General features: G+C 43.8%; 2 protein-coding genes across 2 annotated transcripts in view; one reads left to right on the forward strand and one right to left on the reverse strand.

Moving 5' to 3' along the window:
- Positions 1–5,258, forward strand: part of LOC121568790 (rho GTPase-activating protein 17) — an 82,968-nt gene extending 77,710 nt beyond the window's left edge. Inside the window, 5 exon segments of the mRNA XM_041879216.2 lie at positions 223–543; positions 1,293–1,402; positions 1,748–1,934; positions 1,936–2,189; positions 4,590–5,258. Coding sequence (XP_041735150.2) covers positions 223–543; positions 1,293–1,402; positions 1,748–1,934; positions 1,936–2,189; positions 4,590–4,741 — 1,024 coding nt within the window. The 3' untranslated portion in view covers positions 4,742–5,258.
- A 2,571-nt stretch (positions 5,259–7,829) lies between these two features.
- LOC121568791 (sodium/myo-inositol cotransporter 2) lies at positions 7,830–22,422 on the reverse strand. The gene is made up of 16 exons (XM_041879220.2): positions 22,302–22,422; positions 21,320–21,499; positions 20,704–20,775; positions 20,282–20,386; positions 19,813–19,872; positions 17,548–17,652; positions 17,275–17,380; positions 16,867–16,947; positions 16,029–16,234; positions 15,116–15,251; positions 14,874–14,981; positions 13,725–13,875; positions 13,430–13,598; positions 9,125–9,340; positions 8,657–8,828; positions 7,830–8,358 (listed from the first exon to the last, which is right to left on the reverse strand). The coding sequence occupies exons 2-16, from the start codon at positions 21,446–21,448 to the stop codon at positions 8,129–8,131; spliced, it is 2,046 nt and encodes a 681-aa protein (XP_041735154.1). The 5' UTR covers positions 21,449–21,499; positions 22,302–22,422; the 3' UTR covers positions 7,830–8,128.
- Between the last annotated feature and the right edge of the window lie 1,778 nt (positions 22,423–24,200).

Genomic DNA, 24,200 nt, shown 5'->3' on the forward strand with positions numbered 1-24,200 from the left:
TTGAACTAGAATCATGTGATACTCCGTTTCAGTAAAGGCCTTTGGTTAATACCTCATTCTTCTCTTTCTCTGTGGAGTGGTCTCTCTTTTAACTGTCTTTCTTTTTCTGTTTCTGTATCAGTCCCTGTCTCTCATACTCTCTCTCTCTCTGTCTCTCCCCTCTCTGATGTTGTCATTGGTGTGTCCTCACCCCTCACTCTCTCCCCTCTCCCCCCTGTATAGCCCCGCTCCTAACAAACTGGGTGACCATACCCCCAACCCCACCCCCATCCCACGTAGAGCTGCCACTCTAAATAGAAAACAGCACCATCATGCCTCTTCGCCCGCCTTCCAGCCCCCTCTACCACCGCCGGAGGCTGGAGGGGTCCCCCAGACCCAGCCTGTGGCTGAGCCCCAGACCCAGGAGCAAACTCTGGGTGGGAGTACAGAGGCTGGCCAACCTGGCCTGGCTGGGGGTCAAGGTCAGGGTGGGGTACCAGAGGCCCAGGTGGCCCCAGGGCAACAGCCTCTGCTTCTTACCCAGCACAGCGCTGAGGAGAGCAGGTAAGGAGGAAGTAGAGACTGAGTCCCTCCCCGCCTGTCACCAATCAGAAATCAGAAGGCTGCACGCCACCCTGCTGTCGATCCTGATTGATCAACCTACAGCTACTCACTCTGTCATTGGTTGTCCCATATATGTTTTATGCAGGCTGATACTGCCTATGTGTTGTAATCAAGTACACTGTAAATCAAACCGATGTCCCAAAACCAATGATTTAGCTGTTTGTTGAAAGGCCTCTCCTAGTGATCCAGGAAGCAGCTTGTCTATTGTCCTGCTCCCTCAAGTGTCTGCCTTCCTGAATATTTGTCTGTTGGTCAGCCCTCCCCCAAGCCTGCCTAGGTGTTTCATGTGATCGTCCCAAACTCTTGATTCTTCTGAGTCACAGCCCTATGGCTTTACCATGCTGGCATCATCCCAAGCAGGATTGGTACTCCTGCTCTGGTTATCCTCAATGCATGTGCAACTGTAATTAGTTTCCTTGAATGAACTTCCTGAACTCGAATGAACTTCCTGTAGTGTTTTGTGTCAGTTGGAAACGCACCGTGATTTGAGAGACGTGATTGTCTTTAATCTTTCCATGTTATGATTTGACTCATGTAACTGGCTAACTGTCCTTATACATGATTGCCAAGGAAGTGACTAACCCTGACATGTGATGCAGTTTTTGCATGTGATCACTTGCGTTGAGACCTGGCTTGTAGACTGATGGGTGAACGTGACAGTGGGTTTGTCCTGTCCTCTATCTTTACAGCCCTGGCCCCACCCCCCCTCCTCTGAGGAACGGGGGCTCCCAGCTCACCATGGGGACGCCCCACTCCCAGGCAGGATGCAGGGGTCCCAGCCCCCACATTGTGCGCAGAGGTGAGACAACGCACCCTGACCACTCAACCACACCTCTCTACAAGTTTCCACTGAAGAGACTGACACAACTCACAATGTACTTCAAATAGTATAGTATATCCCATTTAGTAGACACTTTTATCCATAACAACTTAGTCATGTATACATACATGGGTGGTGCCGGGAATCGAACCCACTATCCTTGCGTTGCAAGCACCATGCTCTACCAACTGAGCTACAGAGGACCACAATAGCATCAATCAAATCAGACAGAATGCTCAGACCTTTATATCTCACATACTTTTCAGTGCTTTGATCAGTGTGATTTCATAGTTTAAATCCATGGTTTTACTGTGTCTTCCCCAGGTACTAAGAAGCAGGCCCCTGCCCCACCCAAACGGGCCAACCCCTTTGTAGCTAATGCCTCCACCCCTGGCCACACCCCTGGCCACAGTCCTGCATCTAACAACCCCTACCCCCTCATCACCCCACGACACCACTCTGTTAAAGAAACCCCCATCCACGCCCCCAGCCACCCACCCCCACAGCCCCCACAAGCCCCCCCAGTCTCAGGGGGAGTCAGACCCCTCTCCGCCCCACACTCCCACACCCCCTAGCACCCCTCCTCACGATGGTCCAACCTCCACCCCCTTCACCCCCCTCTCCTCCTTCCACTCTGGCTCCCTCCCTCGCCCCACCAGGCCGGCCCCGAAGCCACGCCCCCGACCTAACGTTCCCCCGCCCCCTCAGCCGCCCGCCAATGACGACAGCAACGGGACCTGCGGCTCCGCCTCCAAAGTCATCACCGGTAAAGTTACCGTCCATCCTTTCCCAATCCAAACTACTCATGACTTAGTTGTATACCGGATATTAAACTGTCATGACACAAACTTACTTGTGTTACTTGGGTAAGCTAGTTGGCCAGTATACCTTACAACAGAGGACTCAATCCAGCTCTCAATATGTGCTGTATGTGTGTCATAGCTAATAGAGTCATAGCCCATATCCTTTCTCTCTGGTGAGAAAGGACATCTCTGGAAGGTATGACACACACAGTCTAAGCAGTTCTGAGAAAAAGAAAATGCATCCAGAGAAAGGAAGGACAGAAGGATGACTAAAATAAGGATAGAGTTTCAGTGTATTGTTCACCAATCAGCTCCTTCATTAGCTTCCCATAATAATCAGAGCTGGAAACCCAACTCAACAGAGGAGTTTGTTTTCCTGGTAGGAATTCTCTCAAGGTTCCAAGCAGAGCAGGAGGCTCCCTGGCTGACTCACACACAGTATTGCAGTAGCACATACTGATGTATTGTTGGCCCTATTTCCACACACACACACACATCCTGCAGTAATGGAAATGTCCTTGTTTGCCAAACATTCCATTATATGCTCAGAGTCCAAATCAGAAAAAAACATTATTGCTATTCAACAATGTAGACAGGAATTTGTCTCTGTGTACAATACTTTCTCTGGGCCTGTGCTAACAGCATTCATTTAGTCCCTAAGGTGACAATGTGTTGATTATCAATGACATGTGTTCTACTAATATTATATTATACTGCATGTAATGTATGCATCCTTTCTTTGGCCCGGAAGGACATTTTGAGAATCTTTTTTTCAAGCTCTGGCTAAGTCTGTTTCAGACATAGTTACACATAAAGCACTACATCAAAGGTTTAAGCACAAATGTATTAGATATTATACAGTGACACAAAGCAAACACAACAGGAAGTCTTCCTACTGTATTAACAGACACAGTTTATTGTCCAACTGCCAATGAAATCATATGCTGCTGACAATGCTAGCTAATCGAGCATTGTGTGATTTCATCAGGACTTTCACAGAGAGAGAAATGCAACAATGAAGGGTTCACTTGGATTCTGGTCTCACTGCCTTTAGTATTGCCTCACGCACACCATACACTGTAATTGTGGTGATTTAATATAAAATGCATGATGGGTAAATATTGGAATATTGCAGATGTGTGAGCTGCCGCCCTGCCTGTGAGCTGAGATTGAGAGGCAGGTAATGGTAAGGATATGATTGGCTGATGCTCTGAGTTGCTGCCCCTTGCTTCTCCGTGTGTGTGCGTACGTGCTTGTGTGTTTGTCTGCATGTGTGCGCGTCTGCCTGCGTATGTGCTTGTGTGCATGCATGCATGCTGCACATGCGTGTGTGTGTGTGTGTGTATATAGTATGGTTGAGCCCAATGCATTAACCCTGCCTGCCAATAGTAAATAACATACATGTGATTCCCACCCCATTGTGCCATGGCTGTGGTTGAATGGCTACAGGCTACTTACACCTACCCTTGTTAACTAACCACTCTTAACACCCCTGGGATAGTCCAAGAGATGGTCCAGTCTGATACTGATGGTTCAGTCTGATACTGATGGTCCAGTCTGATACTGATGATCCAGTCTGATACTGATGGTCCAGTCAGTACTCATCTACTCATCTATTTAATCTCTAGGTCAAATAATAGAAGGTCTGGACATGAAGTTTAGAATTAATCTGCATAAAAGCAAAGAGTTATGATATATTTAAACATTCATGTCCAGACCTTCTAAATTACTGGATTTAGCTTCATTTCTTTGAAGCATTCTAGAACCCAGGTGATGCAATTATAGCATTTCAGAGTAACACACCAGGGATACTCTCCAAGCCACTCTGTTATTGAAATCAGATTTCCCACATCGGAAAATGTACGAACTGTGACTAGAAAATGGCATTCAACTTCCCTGTCATAGTCAAATTAATGTCCTTTTGTATTATTATTATTATTATTATTTATTTTTTAACATTGTGACAAATCCTTGGTGTCTTTTCTCCAGTACGCAGAGTTTGTGTGTTTTCCTTAGGTTTGAGGTGTCTGATGTGGATATGGTCTGTTCGGTGACACTAGGGGATGTGTGTCTCTGTCTGTTCTGTAGAGCATCTTGCTGCAGACTGATAGTGGTGTACTACAAGGTTAGGGTCAATTCCATCAACTCAGGAAGTGAACGGAAATTGAAAAATCCTAATTGAAAACAATAAATGGCACTTTTTTTAACTGGAATTTTCATTTATACCCTGAATTTGCTAATAAATAGCACTTCTCAATTCTTGAACTGGAATTGCCTGAATTCAAATGGAATTCATCCCAACCCTAGTAGGCTGTGTTTTGCCTGATTGATCACTTACCTGTCAATCTAAATGTCTTCTGTAGATCCCAGCCTGAACTTGAAGGGGATTGGCCGAGCCCTTATCCCTGAAATTACGGTGGACATACAAGGGGAGAGCTCTGCTGGTCACGAGCCCGCCCCCTCTCCAACCCCACCCTCGGACTCTGAGATCCAATTAGAGAGCACCATTCTGTGAAAGCGGGAGGGATCACTCCAACTGACATCACCAAAAGAACATTCTGCCTCTGCCCAATTGGTCAATATGCTAGCCATTCAGCCAATTGCCGTAGTCAGAGTCAGCTCTGAGCCTCAACAGACTGGACCATCAATCCAGTGAGCAATACTGTCTTGAACAAACAACCCCTAGCCAACATTACTCTCTACAGCAATACAGGGACTAGACAACCTTCTCATACTACATAATCCAAATGCAACACTGTTAGCACCCACCACCCTCAATACTAGACCACACTAACGCCCTTCCATCCATATCCATAAACCATCAACCCTGAACAGTGCTGGAACTGGACCACAGGATCACCCCATGTTCATTGAACCTTCAACCTGCTAAATATGATAGGAACTTGGCCTGCAGCTAGAGATGCCACTGTAGCTTTCTATTGAATCACCCAAGCCTGTACTGGGACTGGACAATATATATACAGTACCAGTCAAAAGTTTGGACACACCTACTCATTCCAGGGTTTTTCTTGATTTTGACTATTTTCTACATTGTAGAATAATAGTGAAGACATCAGAACTATGAAATAACACATCACATCAAAACTATGAAATAACACATATGGAATCATGTAGTGACCAAAAAAGTGTTAAACAAATCAAAATATATTTTAGATTCTAGATTATTCAAAGTAGCCACCCTTTGCCTTGATGACAGCTTTGCACACTCTTGGCATTCTCTCAACCAGCTTCACCTGGAATGCTTTTCCAACAGTCTTGAAGGAGTTCCCACATATGCTGAGCACTTGTTGGCTGCTTTTCCTTCACTCTGCGGTCCAACTCATCCCAAACCATCTCAATTGGGTTGAGGTCGGGTGATTGTGGAGGCCAGGTCATCTGATGCAGCACTCCATCACTCTCCTTCTTGGTCAAATAGCCCTTACACGGCCTGGAGGTGTGTTGGGTCAATGTCCAGTTGAAAAACAAATGATAGTCCCAGTAAGCGCAAACCAGATGAGATGGCGTATCGCTGCAGAATGCTGTGGTAGCCATGCTGGTTAAGTGTATATTCTGATTTGTTTAACACTTTTTTGGTTACTACATGATTCCATATGTGTTATTTCATAGTTTTGATGTCTTCACTATTATTTTACAATGTAGAAAATAGTAAAAATAAAGAAAACCCTTGAAGGAGTAGGTGTGTCCAAACTTTTGAAATGGTACTGTATATATAACCACTGAACTCCAATGCTGGCGAAGCTGTAATGTTATGACCCAGTACCTGGAGGCATCCGATGCAAATCTGAATATACTGTTTCATTGTTGATCTTTGGATCCATTGTAGAATGTTGACATTGAATGGGGGTGGGGTGGGAGGCTAAGCTTGTAAACCTAAAAGCTGATAACTAGTATTTTTGTATTATGCAACATTCTTCCCTGTGGTGCATTGTATGGTGGTTGTAGGAATGTTTTTTGAATGGAAATTGCTAATTTGTATACATGTCCTCAATGTATTACCTAAGATTGTCTACAAAACTGCAATTTTCCCCCGTTGAGAACTTTTTAAAATGGTTTTTAATGGGCCAAATAATAAAAATGTCATGCAGAAAGTGCTTAAAGACTATTGATGAGCCAATATACATGGTGAGCCAAATAAATCCTACAAATTGCCATACTTGATTTGACGGGAGCTCTCAAGGACCAAAGATGCCAGTTGATTAATAATTAAATTTGGTGAGTGTGCTGCTTTGTGTTTATTATATAAATGTTTTATTAAATGGTTGCCAAGGACCAAAGAAATATCAGTGAGGAGTGCAATTTAAGTAACTGCATTCATTTCATATGGTGCCTTCTCCACTCCCAATATTCACCCTGTTTCATTTGCTGATGTTGTTTTTAACCTGTCTCACCTTAATATACTATAGGACTGTGTTTTATTCAACCCCAATCAAACCATGTGATAAATTATTGAACAGAGCTGTGACATTAAAGGGGCAATTTGGAATTCAAACAAAACGGTCACCCCCGCCAAAAATGTGTATACCAATCACAGATTCCCCTTTTTAAAAGAAAAGTTATATAAGAAAAGGGATAGATTGGACATTCCCTGCCACATATAACTTTTATTTGAGAAATTATTGGATTTGTTTTGATATCCGTTTTGATTAATTTAGCTCAGGAAATGGACAAGCAACAACCCAACAGAACAATAGCCCAGGTTTTATTTTATGATTATTATTCAAATTCAGGATATTATGTTGACAATCTTTAGTGGGAAACTTGGCTTCTCACTATGCCTTTGATTATTGCCTTTTTTTAAATTACATTGTACGTTTTGAATGTGATTTGCGTCGCTTTATTTCTGCTCATGAGTGTCTTTTCAACCTGAAGATGAACAAAGATTTTCGATAATGAGTGAATGGATCTTCCTCTGTTTGTTCATATTAAAGGAAAATAGTTTTTGGTATTATTACTCCAAATAAAGAAAACAAAACATGAATTAAAACAGTAATATTCCATGTTTATTCATGTCAGTTTAATACTGAATTTATACTGGTATGTACACTGAATTTGTACTGTATATTCTAATCTAATGTTATGTCAGTGGTGTAAAGTACTTAAGTAAAAATACTTTAAAGTACTACTTAAGTAGTTTTTTGGGGTATCTGTACTTTACTTTACTATTTATATTTTGAAAACTTTTACTTTTACTTCACTACATTCCTAAAGAAAATATTGTACTTTTTACTCCATACATTTTCCCTGACAACCAAATGTACTCATTACATTTTGAATACTTAGCAGGACAGGAAAATAGTCAAATTCACACACTTATCAAGAGAACACGTGGTCATCCCTACTGCCTCTGATCTGGCGGACTCACTGAACACAAATGCATCTTTTGTAAATAATGTCTGAGTGTTGGAGTGTGCCCCTGGCTATTCGAAATTTTAAAACACAAGACAATTGTGCCGTCTGCTTTGCTAAATAATAGGAATTTGAAATGATTTATATACTTTTACATTTGATACTTAAGTATATTTAAAACCAAATATTTTTGATTTTTACTCAAGTAGTATTTTACTGGCTGACTTTCACTTTTACTTGAGTAACTTTCTATTAGGGTATCTATACTTTTACTCAAGTATGACAATTGGGTACTTTTTCCACAACTGTGGAATGTATACAATTAATAAGAACTATAATAAATGTAGCATATTGAGAGGCATCACATCCATTTAAACACTGCCAATCAAAACTATACATTGCTATTATACAATAATAAATAACAGCCTTTGCTGTGACACCTCAGCGACACTCCTATGATGCTTGCCGATTGGCTGCAGCAATGGCCAAGCTCCACCTGTCCCTGCCAATATCATTGGCTGTTGAGAATTCCTCACTAGGCCCAGTAGCCAATGATAAAGACGGCGATGGCGAGGCAGATGATGAGGTTGGCGTCGACCATGTGGCTAAGGCATGGGTCCTCTTCCAGAGAGCTAGCGGGGTCGAGAAGAGGAGGGGGTTGGGGAGCGCTGTCACCCTCCTTCTGCCTCTCCATCCCACACAGCCAGTAGAGGGCGGCCTTTAGCCTGGACTGGCTCCTCACACTGGCTACTGAGGAGACAGAGTCTGGGGAGAGAGAAGTGTGGGTATATGTGTATGGGCAGTGTTTGACTTGGGCTGGAACACACCAGTACTTGCGCCTCAATTTTGAGTACCAGCATCTCTTATAGAATATTACTGGCTTAAAAATATCCCTCTACCTAAATATAAACAGTACTGGCACCCAAAATAAGTGCTGGCACCTATTTCAGTCCACTTCAAGCACTGGGATTGTGAGTATTGTATGAAACATGGTCCTTAGAATTGTTGAAGCAACTTACCAGTATTAGCCTACTACTACCTAACAAGGGACAACACTACCCACCTTTCCTCTGAAGGTGTGCCTCGCCGTTAGTCTTCTCCTGCTCTCTGTCTTCTATCTCCTGCTCTGCACTCTCCTTGGTCTCTGTAGCACTAGTCACCGTATCTACTGTCTCCAGAGCTCCACTGCTCTTCTCCACCTTATCAAATCTGGTGAACCAGGTGAGGCGGCTGATCTGTTCCGTAGCAACAACAACACAAACACAGCAACGGTTAGTGATAGGCCTACAGTAACAGGCCATATCGTGCTCACAGTTAGAAAACACTGTCCCCTTCTATCTCAAGTTTATATTTGATTTATACAGTACTGTAGATGCAAATTCTTAATTTATCACAGTGTCGTTGAAATCAATAGGTTGATTTGTTCAAATACACAATTGCCATCACAATCACAATCAAGATACTGTCTTTGAGTTCTGTTTTGTAGTTCTGGTCCCTCTGCACTCCCCAGCCTCCCCTCCCCTCACCTCACCTGCTCTGGGCTGGGTTTCTCCGTGGCCAGGCTGACCCCCACCACCACCACCAGGGTGAGCAGAGACAGCATGGTGGAGAAGTAGAGGTAGTGGACGTGTTTCACCACATCAGGCCTGCTGTCCTCCTGGTAACACAGTGGTGAGGGATAGATGAAGTCTAGGGCCATCCTCACACCGCCCACCAGCAGGCCCAGGAACAGGCCCCAGAAAGCCCCCTGCAGAACACAAAGGAGGGACATTTCATCTCTACATCATCTTTCAATACATCTGATTGGTACTGCAATCTGATTGCAAATTGAGCAGCATTTCATTCCTGTAGGTGAACAACCAAGAACAGTCTATTTTCAGATGTAAACACCTATTTTCACTACACACCACTTCACTACAGACACTTTCATTACAGACAACTTCACTACACATAGTTTCACTACATACACCTTCACTACACATACCTTCACTACAGATAACTTCACTACAGACACCTTCACTACACATAACTTTACTACACACAACTTCACTACACACATTTTCACTACAAATCACTAAACACACCGTCACTACAAATCACTACATACACCTTCACTACAGACACCTTCACTACACACAACTTCACTACAGACAACTTCACTACACATAACTTCACTAAACACAACTTCACTACACACATTTTCACTACACACATTTTCACTACACACACCTTCACTACACATGCCTTCACTACACATAGCTTCACTACACACACACTTCACTACACACTTTCACTACACATATTTTCACTACACATGTTTTCACTACACATGTTTTCACCACACACCTTCACTACAGACACCTACACTACAGACAACTTCACTACAAATTTCACTACAGACAACTTCACTACTGACACTTTCACTCCAAACTTCACTACAGACACCTTCACTACAGACACCTTCACTACACTACAGACATCTTCACTACAGACACTTTCACTACATACCTTCAGTACAGACATATTCACTACAAACCTTCACTACAGACACCTTTACTACAGACACCTTCACTACAAACCTTCACTACAGACACAACAAGAACCTCACATACTCTATTCTGTACTTACACTTTCTACCTCTCTCTCTCTGTTCCGTCTCTCTCTCTTTATCGCTCTCTCTCCTCTCTCTCCCCCGTCTCTCTCTCTCTCCCCATCTCTCTCTCTCTCAAATCAAATCAATTTTTATTTGTCACATACACGTGTTTAGCAGATGTTATTGCGGGTGTAGCGAAATGCTTGTGCTTCTAGCTCTGACGGTGCAGTAATATCTAACAAGTAATATCTAACAATTTCACAACATATACCCAATACACACAAATCTAGTAAGGAATGGAATTTAAGAATATTTACATATATGGACAAGCAATGACAGAGCGGCATGGACTAAGATACAGTAGAATATTATAGAATACAGTATATACATATGAGATGAGTAGTGCAAGATATGTAAACATTATTAAAGTGACTAGTGTTCCACTTCTTAAAGTGGCCAGTGATTTCAATAGGCAGCAGCAGCCTCTAATGTACTAGTGATGGCTATTTAACAGTCTGGTGGCCTTGAGATAGAAGCTGTTTTTCATTCTCTCGGTCCCAGCTTTGATGCAACTGTACTGACCTCACCTTCTGTGTGATAGTGGGGTGAACAGACAGTGGCTCAGGTGGTTGATGTCCTTGATGATCTTTTTGGCCTTCCTGTGACATCGGGTGCTGTAGACGTCCTGGAGGGCGGGTAGTTTGCCCCCGGTAATGCGTTTGGCAGACCGCACCACTCTCTGGAGATCTCCTTTGTTTTGTTGATGTTGAGTGAGAGGTTATTTTCCTGGCACCACACTCCCAGAACCCTCACCTCCTCCCTGTAGGCTGTCTCGTCATTGTTGGTAATCAAGCCTACTGCTGTTGTGTCGTCTGCAAACTTGATGATTGAGTTGGAGGCGTGCTTGGCCACGCAGTCATGGGTGAACAGGGAGTACAGGAGGGGGCTGAGCACACACCCTTGTGGGGCCCCAGTGTTGAGAATCAGTGAAGTGGAGATGTTGTTTCCTACCTTCACCACCTGGGGGCGGCCCGTCAGGAAGTCCAGGACCCAGTTGCACAGGGCGGGGTTCAGATCCAGGGCCTCAAGCTTAATGATGAGCTTGGAGGGTACTATGGTGTTGAATGCTGAGCTGTAGTCAATGAACAGCATTCTTACATAGGTATTCCTCTTGTCCAGATGGGATAGGGCAGTGTGCAGTGTGATGGCGATTGCATCGTCTGTGGATCTATTGGGGCGGTAAGCAAATTGAAGTGGGTCTAGGGTGACAGGTAAGGTAGAGGTGATATGATCCTTGACTAGTCTCTCAAAGCACTTCATGATGACAGAGGTGAGTGCTACGGGGCGATAGTCATTTAGTTCAGTTACCTTTGCTTTCTTGGGTACAGGAACAATGGTGGCCATCTTGAAGCATGTGGGGACAGCAGACTGGGATAGGGAGAGATTGAATATGTCCGTAAACACACCAGCCAGCTGGTCTGTGCATGCTCTGAGGACGCGGCTAGGGGTGCTGTCTGGGCCGGCAGCCTTGCGGGGGTTAACATGCTTAAATGTCTTACTCACGTCGGCTACGGAGAAGGAGAGCCCTTGGTAGTGGGCCGCGTCGGTGGCACTGTGTTATCCTCAAAGCGGGCGAAGAAGGTGTTTAGCTTGTCTGGAAGTGAGACGTCGGTGTCGGCGACGTGGCTGGTTTTCCTTTTGTAGTCTGTGATTGTCTGTAGACCCTGCCACATACATCTTGTGTCTGAGCTATTGAATTGCGACTCCACTTTGTCTCTATACTGATGTTTTGCCAGTTTAATTGCCTTGCGGAGTGAGTAGCTACACTGTTTGTATTCTACCATATTCCCAGTCACCTTGCCATGGTTAAATGCGGTGGTTCGCGCTTTCAATTTTGCGCGAATGCTGCCATCTATCCACGTTTTCTGGTTAGGGTAGGTTTTAATAGTCACAGTGGGCACAACATCTCCTGATAAACTCAGTCACCGTTTCAGTGTATTCGTCGAAATTATTTTCGCAAGCTACCCGGAACATATCCCAGTCCGCGTGATCAAAACAATCTTGAAGCGTGGATTCCGATTGGTCAGACCAGCGTTGAATAGTTCTTAGCACGGGTACATCCTGTTTGAATTTCTTCCTATAGGAAGGGAGGAGCGAAATGGAGTCGTGGTCAGATTTGCCAAAAGGAGGGCGGGAGGGGGGGCATTATAACCATCCCGGAAGTTTGAATAGCAATGCTCGAGAATTTTAGCAACCCGAGTACAATAGTCGATATGTTGATAGAACTTCGGGCAGCCTCCATCCCGGAAGTTTGAATAGCAATGCTTGAGAATTTTAGCAGCCCGAGTACAACAGTCGATATGTTGATAGAACTTCGGCAGCCTAGTCCTCAAATTTGCTTTGTTAAAATCCCTGGCTACAATAAATGCGGCCTCAGGATATGTGGTTTGCAGTTTGCATAAAGTCCAGTGAAGTTCTTTGAGGGCCGTCGTGGTATCGGCTTGAGGGGGGATATACAGGGCTGTAACAATAACCGAAGACAATTCTCTTGGGAGATAATACGGTCGGCATTTGATTGTGAGGTATTCTAGGTCGGGTGAACAAAAGGACTTGAGTTCCTGTATGTTACTACAATTACACCATGAGTCGTTAATCATGAAACACACACCTCCACCCTTCTGCTTCCCGGAGAGATATTTATTTCTGTCTGCGCGATTAACTGAATCTGGCTGGACCGATTTCGACAGAATATCCCCAGAGAGCCATGTTTCTGTGAAACAAAGTATGTTACAGGCCCTGATGTCTCTCTGGAAATAAATCCTTGCCCTGAGCTCGTCGACTTTGTTATCCAAAGACTGAACATTAGCGAGTAGTATACTTAGAAGCGGTGGGTGGTGAGCACGCCTCCTAAGTCGAACCAGCAGGCCGCTCCGAGTGTCTCTCCTCCGCCGGCGATGTTTTGGGTCAGCCGCTAGAATCAGTTCAATTGCCCTGGGGAAAGCAAACAAAGGATCTTCATCGGGAAAGTCGTATTCCTGGTCGTAATGCTGGTGAGTTACCGCCGTTCTGATATCCAATAGTTTTTCCCGGCTGTATGTAATGATACAAAACACTTTCTGAGCTAATAATATAAAAAATAATACATAAAAAAAACAAAATACTTCAAAGTTTCCTAAGAGCTAGTTGCGAGGTCGCCATCTTCGTCGGTGCCAGGTTTAATCCCCAACACACACACGCACACACCTTCTCGTTTGTCCTCTTCCAGAAGCATCCAGTCAGGAAGACGATGGAAACAGGAGGCTGGAAGTAGGTACTGATGGACTGGATATAGATGAACAGCTGTCCTCCCTGACTGGCCTGGACCACAGGGATCCACAGCACTGACACCGCCACCAGAACCAGCACAAACATCCTGAGGAGGATAGGACACAGGATGATGGTGTGTGTGTATGTGGGTGGGGGTGGGGGGGATGATGGTGTGTGTGTGTGCATGTGTGTGTGATTTCATTCATTTGTCCATTTGCATGTGTATGTGTACCTTCCCACAAGCATGAGTTCCCACTCGGTGGCACGGGGCCGGATGTGCCTCCACAGGTCCATGGTGAAGATGGTGCTGGAGCTGTTGAAGATGGAGGTGAGGGAGGACATGAGAGCAGCGATCATCACTGCCATCATCAGACCACGCAGACCTGGAGAGCAAGAGAGAGACACAGGAGTATGGAGAGTACACAGAGAGAGCGAGAAAGACAGAGAGCGAGAGAAAGAGAGAGTGAAAGAGGGAGAATGTGTAAGGTCACATGCATGTGTGTATGAAATTTGAATGACATTTTATTTTCGTGTCAAATCGGCAGTTGGCAACCCATCCCTTATGGGATTAATTGACACATAAACAAGCATTACAATAATTCACTGTGATAATTCTTCTTCCGGTGTTCTCTGCAGTGCGCATTGCATGAAGTGTATATGTGTATATTTGAAAGAGAGACAGAATCCCTGTTTATACCTGCCGTTAACATGCGGCCTTCAACCTGATCTTGTCCTGATATTGTCCGTTTACACTCATAAGATCTGAGTACAATCAGATCGCAATGCATCTTTTAATCGTCTACACTTTACAAAAAATGTGGGCACAATCAGAATGTGCACAAGATCAGGACAAAGGCTGCATGTTAGAACCAGGTTTACTCCCGAGTGGCGCAGCGGTCTAAGGCATTGCATCGCAGGCGTCACTACAGACTCTGGTTCGATCCCAGGCTGTGTCACAACCGGCCGTGACTGGGAGTCCCATAGGGCGGCACACAATTGGCCAGCGTCGTCCGGGTTAGGGGAGGGTTTGGCCGGGGGGGGGGGCTTTACTTGGCTCATCGCGCTCTAGCGACTCCTTGTGGCAGGCCGGGCGCCTGCAGGCTGACTTCGGACGTCAGTTGAACAGTGTTTCCTCTGACACATTGGTGCGGCTGGCTTCTGGGTTAAGAGGACGCATGACTCGACCTTCGCCTCTCCCGAGCCCGTTGGGGAGTTGCAGCGAAGAGACAAGATCGTAATTGGATATGACGAAATTGGGGAGAAAAATAACCAGGTATAAACAGGGCTAGAGAGTGAAAGAAACGCACAGCAGATGTTTGTGTGTACAGGAAGTGAGAAAGACAGATATACACATGTTACAGAGAGAAGAAGACTTCCTCACCTGAGGGCAGTAGCTTCATAACCAGTTTGGCGTAGGCGATGTCTGAACAGCCCACTGGGTTCCCACACACCTCAGTACACACATCAGGGTCACCACACGCCACCTCGTCTAGACGCAACAACAACAACACTGCTGTACATACACTGTCTCCTTTCTGTTTGATGGTGGTATCAACAGGTTTTACCTGGATACAGTATCCACTCTAGAGGTACTACCAAAGCGTAGCAGTTAGGACATTGTACCTGGGTAGAGTATTCTGCTGATCATGCCAGGCAGGACCATCATGAAGAAGGGCAGGATCTTGAGGTAGGCAGCCAGCAGGGAGCCTCCTTTAGCATGGAGCAGGTTCTTAGCAGACAGGGAGCGCTGCACTATCACCTGGATACAACACAACACAGGATCAGTGACTGGAACTTTTGACAGAGAAGCTGAATGTGCCTCCCAAGTCTATAGAGCACTTAAACAATCCATCTGTTTTATTATTAAGGTGTATCAAAACTCTCCTGCCAGTGATGGAACAATGGCAATATGGCGATTTACAGTTAGATGGTGTTCTAAAGCCTAGTGTTTCCATTCCCCTTTAAGGTGTATCAATTCTGATACATCAGATCTTGTTCTCTTGGCCATCTAGTCAAATCAAATCAAATCGTATTTGTCACATGCGCCGAGTACAACAGGTGTAGACCTTACAGTGAAATGCTTACTTACAAGCCCTTAACCAACAATGCAGTTTTAAGAGAAATAAGTGTTAAGTAAAAAAATTGATGATTAAGAGCAGCAGTAAAATAACAGTAGCAAGGCTATATACAGGGGGTACCGGTACAGAGTCAATGTGCATGGGCACAGGTTAGTCGAGGTAATTGAGGTAATATGTACATGTGGGTAGAGTTAAAGTGACTATGGGGGAGATGATGCAAATAGTCCGGGTAGCCATTTAATTAGCTGTTCAGGAGTCTTATGGCTTGGGGGTAGAAGCTGATAAGAAGCCTTTTGGACCTAGACTTGACACTCCGGTACCACTTGCCATGTGGTAGCAGAGAGAACAGTCTATGACTAAGGTGGCTGGAGTCTTTGACAATTTGTAGGGCCTTCCTCTGACACTGCCTGGTATAGAGGTAAATACTAGTGACTGTCCCTGAGCAGTGTCACTGTTACCTGGTCTGAGCACCAGTACCACATGGAGGGTATGGACATGCCCAGGAGGATGCCCGGCCAGGGCAGGTCAGAGGTCACGGGGTCACGGAACAGGTGGAAGGCGTCATCCCGGGGGATGCCACAAGTGGTGTTGGGGTCACGGACCGAGGGGATGGCCGTAGCGTACCGCTCTAGGAGGGCGTTCCAGCCCCCCACCTCAGCGAAACCTCCACAGGAGTAGGGCAGAGTTAGACAGTTAGGCAAACTGTACTGCCCTGTACTGTACTGTACAGAGTCTAACCTATAAAGAGAGTGAAAAACATGAAAATCTATAACTGACAATAAAATCTAGTTGAAAACTATTTATTCTGATTAAAGACAAAGTATTTGATACATACACAAAGTATACAAAACATTACGAACACCTGCTCTTTCCATGACATAGACTGACCATGTGAATACAGGTGAAAGCTATGATCCCTTATTGATGGCACTTCAATCAGTGTAGATGGTAGTAGGTGCCAGGCACACCGGTTTGTGTCAAGAACTGCAGTGCTGCTGGGTTTTTCACGCTCAACAGTTTCCTGTGTGTATCAAGAATGGTCCACCACCCAAAGGACATCCAGTCAACTTGACACAACTGTGGGAAGCTTTGGAGTCAACATGGGCCAGCATCCCTGTGGAACGCTTTTGACACCTTTTAGACTCCACGCCCCGACGAATTGAGGCTATTCTGAGGGCAACTCAATATTGGGAAGGTGTTCCTAATGTTTGGTATACTCAGTGTATACAGTAGCCACCAATCAACACAGCACCAAAGCAGATCCAGTATTGACCATTGTAAGAGTAGGAGACTTACTGAAGCCCATGAGGGTGAGTGCTCCTATGAGCATGATGCCAGTCTGGGCAGCGTCTGTGTAGATGACTGCTGCCAGACCACCTGAAACAACACAACACAACACTGAACCAGTACTGGACATACATCATCTGTCACAGACAAACTGAGTGTTTTCCATAGGCCTGATACTTTGATACTTCAATTAGGGTTGTTTGGTTGTTGTATTTGGCTGTATGCTTTAACTGGTAGTCTTTAGGAAACAAAATCTGATTGTTTTGGAAGAGAGTGAAAGAGAGAAAAGGATATATAGAGAGAAAATGAGTGAAAGGGATATATAGAGAGAAAATGAGTGAAAGAGTGAAAGCGAGAGAGAGAGAGAGAGAGAGAGAGAGAGAGAGAGAGAGAGAGAGAGAGAGTATAGAAGGGTACCTGCTACAGTGTAGAGAGCAGTGATGAGCAGAAGCACCACAACAGCTAAATATATGTTCCACTGCAGGGCCTGTTGAATGAACACTGCCCCAGCATACATATCCACCTACACACACACAAGGCACACACACACAACGCACGCACGTACACGCACAGGTTGCAGCAGCGGAGCAATCGATCTCAATTCATACAATAAATTCACATCAAAACCAATGTTGTATTGAGAAAGTAAATAGCTGATGAGATACAAAGAAGTGTTTTGATTTTACTTACCGATATCTTTGTGAAGATGTAAATGAATAAATACAAAATAGCTATAAATAATTGTATTCTCTTCCCCCCGAATCGCTTCTGCAAGTATTCAGGCATGGTTGTCACCTGCATGATAAAGGGAACAGACAGAACAGAACATTAATGATTGAAAAAGTTAGCACTACTGTGATCTAAAGTGTCTCTGTACACAGAGAGGAATGTGTCTCAGTACACAGAGAGGAAAGTGTCTCAGTACACAGAGAGGAAAGTGTTGCGTCTCAGTACACAGAGAGGAAAGTGTTGCGTCTCAGTACACAGAGAGGAAAGTGTTGCGTCTCAGTACACAGAGAGGAAAGTGTTGTGTCTCAGTACACAGAGAGGAAAGTGTCTTAGTACACAGTGAGGAAAGTGTCTTAGTACACAGAGAGGAAAGTGTCTCAGTACACAGAGAGGAAAGTGTTGCGTCTCAGTACACAGAGAGGAAAGTGTTGCATCTCAGTACACAGAGAGGAAAGTGTTGCGTCTCAGTACACAGAGAGGAATGTGTTGCATCTCAGTACACAGAGAGGAATGTGTTGCATCTTAGTACACAGAGAGGAAAGTGTCTCAGTACACAGAGAGGAAAGTGTTGATTCTCAGTACACAGAGAGGAAAGTGTCTCAGTACACAGAGAGGAAAGTGTTGATTCTCAGTACACAGAGAGGAAAGTGTATCAGTACACAGAGAGGAAAGTGTTGATTCTCAGTACACAGAGAGGAAAGTGTCTCAGTACACAGAGAGGAAAGTGTTGGTTCTCAGTACACAGAGAGGAAAGTGTCTCAGTACACAGAGAGGAAAGTGTTGCGTCTCAGTACACAGAGAGGAAAGTGTCTCAGTACACAGAGAGGAAAGTGTTGCATCTCAGTACACAGAGAGGAAAGTGTTGTGTCTCAGTACACAGAGAGGAAAGTGTTGGTTCTCAGTACACAGAGAGGAAAGTGTTGGTTCTCAGTACACAGAGAGGAATGTGTTGCATCTCAGTACACAGAGAGGAATGTGTTGCATCTTAGTACACAGAGAGGAAAGTGTTGCATCTCAGTACACAGAGAGGAAAGTGTCTCAGTACACAGAGAGGAAAGTGTTGATTCTCAGTACACAGAGAGGAAAGTGTCTCAGTACACAGAGAGGAAAGTGTTGGTTCTCAGTACACAGAGAGGAAAGTGTCTCAGTACACAGAGAGGAAAGTGTTGCGTCTCAGTACACAGAGAGGAAAGTGTCTCAGTACACAGAGAGGAAAGTGTTGCATCTCAGTACACAGAGAGGAAAGTGTTGTGTCTCAGTACACAGAGAGGAAAGTGTTGGTTCTCAGTACACAGAGAGGAAAGTGTTGGTTCTCAGTACACAGATAGGAAAGTGTTGGTTCTCAGTACACAGAGAGGAAAGTGTTGCGTCTCAGTACACAGAGAGGAAAGTGTTGCGTCTCAGTACACAGAGAGGAAAGTGTTGTGTCTCAGTACACAGAGAGGAAAGTGTCTTAGTACACAGTGAGGAAAGTGTCTTAGTACACAGAGAGGAAAGTGTCTCAGTACACAGAGAGGAAAGTGTTGCGTCTCAGTACACAGAGAGGAAAGTGTTGCATCTCAGTACACAGAGAGGAAAGTGTTGCGTCTCAGTACACAGAGAGGAATGTGTTGCATCTCAGTACACAGAGAGGAATGTGTTGCATCTTAGTACACAGAGAGGAAAGTGTTGCATCTCAGTACACAGAGAGGAAAGTGTCTCAGTACACAGAGAGGAAAGTGTTGATTCTCAGTACACAGAGAGGAAAGTGTCTCAGTACACAGAGAGGAAAGTGTTGGTTCTCAGTACACAGAGAGGAAAGTGTCTCAGTACACAGAGAGGAAAGTGTTGCGTCTCAGTACACAGATAGGAAAGTGTCTCAGTACACAGAGAGGAAAGTGTTGCATCTCAGTACACAGAGAGGAAAGTGTTGTGTCTCAGTACACAGAGAGGAAAGTGTTGGTTCTCAGTACACAGAGAGGAAAGTGTTGGTTCTCAGTACACAGATAGGAAAGTGTTGGTTCTCAGTACACAGATAGGAAAGTGTTGGTTCTCAGTACACAGAGAGGAATGTGTTGTGTCTCAGTACACAGAGAGGAAAGTGAGGTACTAATCTGGTGTACTAAGTAAAATAGGCACAATGCTTTTTGATGTTGCATAGAATTTCAGTAGGCCTACTCGTGGGTTGTGTGATATTTCAGTAGTACAGACAGTACACTGACAGAAAGGTGTTGGTTGACCTCTCACCCCGGAAGCAATATAGATGGGCAGGAAAAGCCAACCCAGGAGCAGCACCATCAGCATCCCCTGCCAATCAGAGACATTGATACTTGTAAGTGATTTAAGCTAAACTTAGTATAAAAAAGTAGTATTTTTAAGTTAGCATTAAACCATACTGTATTTCCTATCAAAATAATGTACAGATGTAGGGTCTTAATTAATCCTGCAGCAACAGGAAATTTGAATTATTATGTGGATTATAATTAATGGAGATTTTTGTAGGGGTTGATACTTTTTTGTGAGGGAAAAATCTAGTCTGAAATTTCTAAGTGGAAATTACAAACTTCAGAAGCCTTTTTAAACCAAAATTGCCTGCATTGCAGGAAAGTTCTCCTGCTACAGGGTGATCAAATTAAGATCCTACATCTGTAATAGAGATTCACACATTTTATGCCCAGTTTAAAGTGAATTATAATGTCCAATTTCATGGTCTTACGTTCCACTCATATGCCACAGCACCGATGCCCGCTGCCGCTCCTGAGCCTGCCAGGCCCATGAAGTGGCCGCTACCCACATTACTGGCAAACAGAGAGGTGCCCACCTGCAGAGAGAGTGTAAGAGAGATAAAGAGAGAGAGAATGACAGACACAGACAGACAGACAGACAGAATGAGTGAGTGACAATACAACAATGTCTGACTTTAAGCCAACCCCATTGTATTCATATCTCCCCATATAAAATCGCAGTTTCACCCCAATAACAATACAAGGGCTGCTTTGTTTCACCATCTGGTTTGGTCCTGGAATAAATCAACATGGTTTCCTCTTGGCATCAAACATCTGGAATCCATTCAACATACTGAGTGGATGTAATTTGTGTGTAGTTTCCATAGCAACATCTCTGTTTCTTTTCACTCACTGGCCACCAGGACATGCTCTTTCCTGCCAGGAAGTATCCATCCACCGTGCTCCGCTTGGTTTTCCACATGGACTGGAAGGGAAGGACTGGCTGAATAGAATTCTCTATTCAGACTTCAATGTGTGCTGAAGGAGTGTGCTGAAGTAGTGTGCTGAAGTAGTGTGCTGAAGGAGTGTGCTGAATTAGTGTGCTGAAGGAGTGTGCTGAATTAGTGTGCTGAAGGAGTGTGCTGAATTAGTGTGCTGAAGGAGTGTGCTGAAGTAGTGTGCTGAATTAGTGTGTTCAATTCGTGTGCTGAAGGAGTGTGCAAAATTAGTGTGCTGAAGGAGTGTGCTGAATTAGTGTGCTGAAGGAGTGTGCTGAATTAGTGTGCTGAAGGAGTGTTCTGAAGTAGAACAAATCTACTTTGAGATTCAGATGCAAGGATATACTGTAGAGCAACACAAAAAATTATCCCAATAGAACACGTGACATGTTTCAGTAAATCTCACCAGAGCTACTGAATAGCATCTGGTTCAAATCATTTACAAATTGAATCCTATTCCCTATATAGTGCACTACTTTTGGCCAGCTACATAGCAATAGGGTGCCATTTCCCAAGTTTTCTCTTACTTACCCAGAGGCCCACAGCCAGCACAAGGAGGAAGTAGACAACGAGCACCACAATGTCTACGGTGACCAGGGTGGGTACACCTACACTTGGGGATTGGGAGGGGGGCACGCTGGTCCCCTGGGTGGTAGCCATACTGTAGGGTCAAAGGTCACTGGAATTCTCAGGGAGTGATTGCGTCTCCTGCTGGTGTGGGAAATGTAGTCATTGTTGATTCTAATCACAATAGAACCTCCAAACACTTCATTCACTAGATTAAGTTCACTTTATTGCTCAATTGCACACAAGGTCCAACCAAAATGTGACTTCCCATTTTAACCCAACCCCTCCGAAACACACACATACATACACATACAGGTTTTACACTATACACACTGGACCCTGACCAGAGTTTATACATTATCCTCATTCATAGCCTCAATTTGTCAGGTGTCGAAAGCGTTCCACAAGGATGCTGGCCCATGTTGACTCCAATGCTTCCCACAGTTGTGCCAAGTTGGTTGGATGTCCTTTGGGTGGTGGACCATTCTTGATACACACGAGAAACTGTCAAGCCGGTGTTACTATACCCTGTTCAAAGGCACTTAAACCTTTTGTCTTGCCCATTCACCCTCTGAATGGCACACATACACAATCCATGTCTCAACTGTCTCAACAAGGCTTAAAAATCCTTCTTTAACCTGTCTCCTCCCCTTCATTTACACTGATTGATGTGGATTTAACAAGTGACATAAATAAGGGATCATAGCTTTCACCTGGATTCACCTGGTAAGTCTATGTCATGGAAAGAGCAGGTTTCCTTAATGTTTTGTATACTCAGTGTATGCTGAGAAGCTCCACAGTGTAAAGTGTTATCAAGAGAGACCAACTATTCTACAGTCCATGTTTTAATTCCCACACACCATTCATACAATATCCTCACACCAAACACTAACTCAAGGACAATCGTCACCTTGCATTTAAGAGTACTGAACCATACAGTACTCACCTGTCAGCGGGTAGTCAGACTCAGGGTTTAATTCCAGTTGGCCGGTCCTATGGCAGTTCACATGGTGTATATTGTACATTCAGCCTCAAACACTTCTCATCTCAATGAAAATTCCAGTCCAGTCTAGGTCTCCTTTCTGACCAGAGGATCAAACTCCACCGTCTACTTATATATGACAACACTAGATGGTTAAACTGTAAGGGTTTTATTACCAGTGAACAGCGACGTTGCACAACATCTGCCCAGAGTTAATAGTAGAATGATAGTTGTTGGTTGAGTTGTAAACCAGAGCAATTGTGTGTGTGAGTGTGTGTGTGTGTCTACTGAACTAGTAAACATACTCTGTAACAATAATTTTACAAACATGTGCAGATAAGACACTCTTCGTTCTGCTAAATTATAAGATTAGTTAGATCTGTCACTACACTGACCAGAGCTCTTCAGACTCTACAGTACTAGTGTTTTACTGTAATACCTATCCACAACAATCAGATTAAACTGGAGGCTTTTGGCTCACAATTCCTCATAGCACTCTTATCAATGTTTCATAGCACTCTTATCACTACAATAGAGACAACAAACTCACTGATGATCACACAGACATTTCCACTACTAAATCACTTGCATAACTCAGGTTGTAAAAAGCTGTATTTAGGAAAAAGACAGTAATTCAGGAAAATGTTCTTAATGTTTATATTTGTCAGCGTTGGCTGTTACAATACAAAACATAGACTTATCCGAGAGCAACGACTTCCAGAACACATTGCTGAATATGTATAGCTATCCAGATGACAAAGTCAGAAATTAAGATCATGCCGTTTGAAAACAAATGATGGCAATAACTTATCGACATGTAATTAATAACATTATCAGTACGTCTTCTTACATTTGCCTTATTTTATTAATTTGAAATTATGCACAAAAATTATCCTATTTCTCTCATGTAACGAATGTCTGAAAAGCTGGAGGCCAGTGTTGCTCTAATTGAATATGTAAAATGTCCTCCATGTTTGGGTTGAAAACATCCATGTTACACAATCAGTCCATATCAAATGACAATGATATGTTGAAACATGGTTTGATAAAGTTAAGTATTAATATCCTATGTCATTAAAGTCAATAGAGTTACTGCATGTTTAAGGGATAGTTCGCCCAAATTACAACATGACATATTGGTGTTCTTACCCTGTAAGCAGTCTATGGACAAATTACGATGGCAATCCATGCTTTGGTTTAGTTTCCCTGGTACTACTAACATTTTAGCATTTGTGGCACAAATCCATTCTAGTAATGGGACCGATATTATCATTTTCACGCATCATGTTCAAATCATCTACTGTATAAGTGACATTGTTGAGCTTCACAATCAATTTTAGATACTTTGGGATTATTTGGACATGATAAATGAAAAATGCTAATATCGGTCCCATGATTTGAATGGGATTTGTGCCACAAATGCTAAAACATTAGCATGTGGAAACAGTGCCAGGGAAACTAAACCAAAGCACGGATTGCTGTCCTACCTTGTCCATAGACTCCTTACAGGGTAAGGAAACCAATATGTCATTTTGTAATTTGGGTGAACTATTCCTTTAAGTAATGTGCTTCAAGAAGGTTGTGTGTACCCTCATTGAATTATAGAGATTAAAGTGAAGGTGCAGTATGCAGAAACTATCCAGAAAAATGAACAAATCCTCCTACTGTTCATAATAGCACATTGCATACTGCCCGTTAACCGCATATCAGTATCAACACAATCAGAGACAGAGAGGCACAGATATTTAACAGCATAAATGTACATCCATCTTTCTTTTCATTTTCTTAACATTCCCTTTCTTTAGTAGATGTGCAATGAGTGTCCACTGGATATGGTACAAAATAAATAACTTGTAAATACAT

The sequence above is a fragment of the Coregonus clupeaformis genome, chromosome 7 (assembly GCF_020615455.1).
Source record: "Coregonus clupeaformis isolate EN_2021a chromosome 7, ASM2061545v1, whole genome shotgun sequence".
In the NCBI taxonomy this organism is placed as follows: Eukaryota; Metazoa; Chordata; class Actinopteri; order Salmoniformes; family Salmonidae; genus Coregonus; species Coregonus clupeaformis.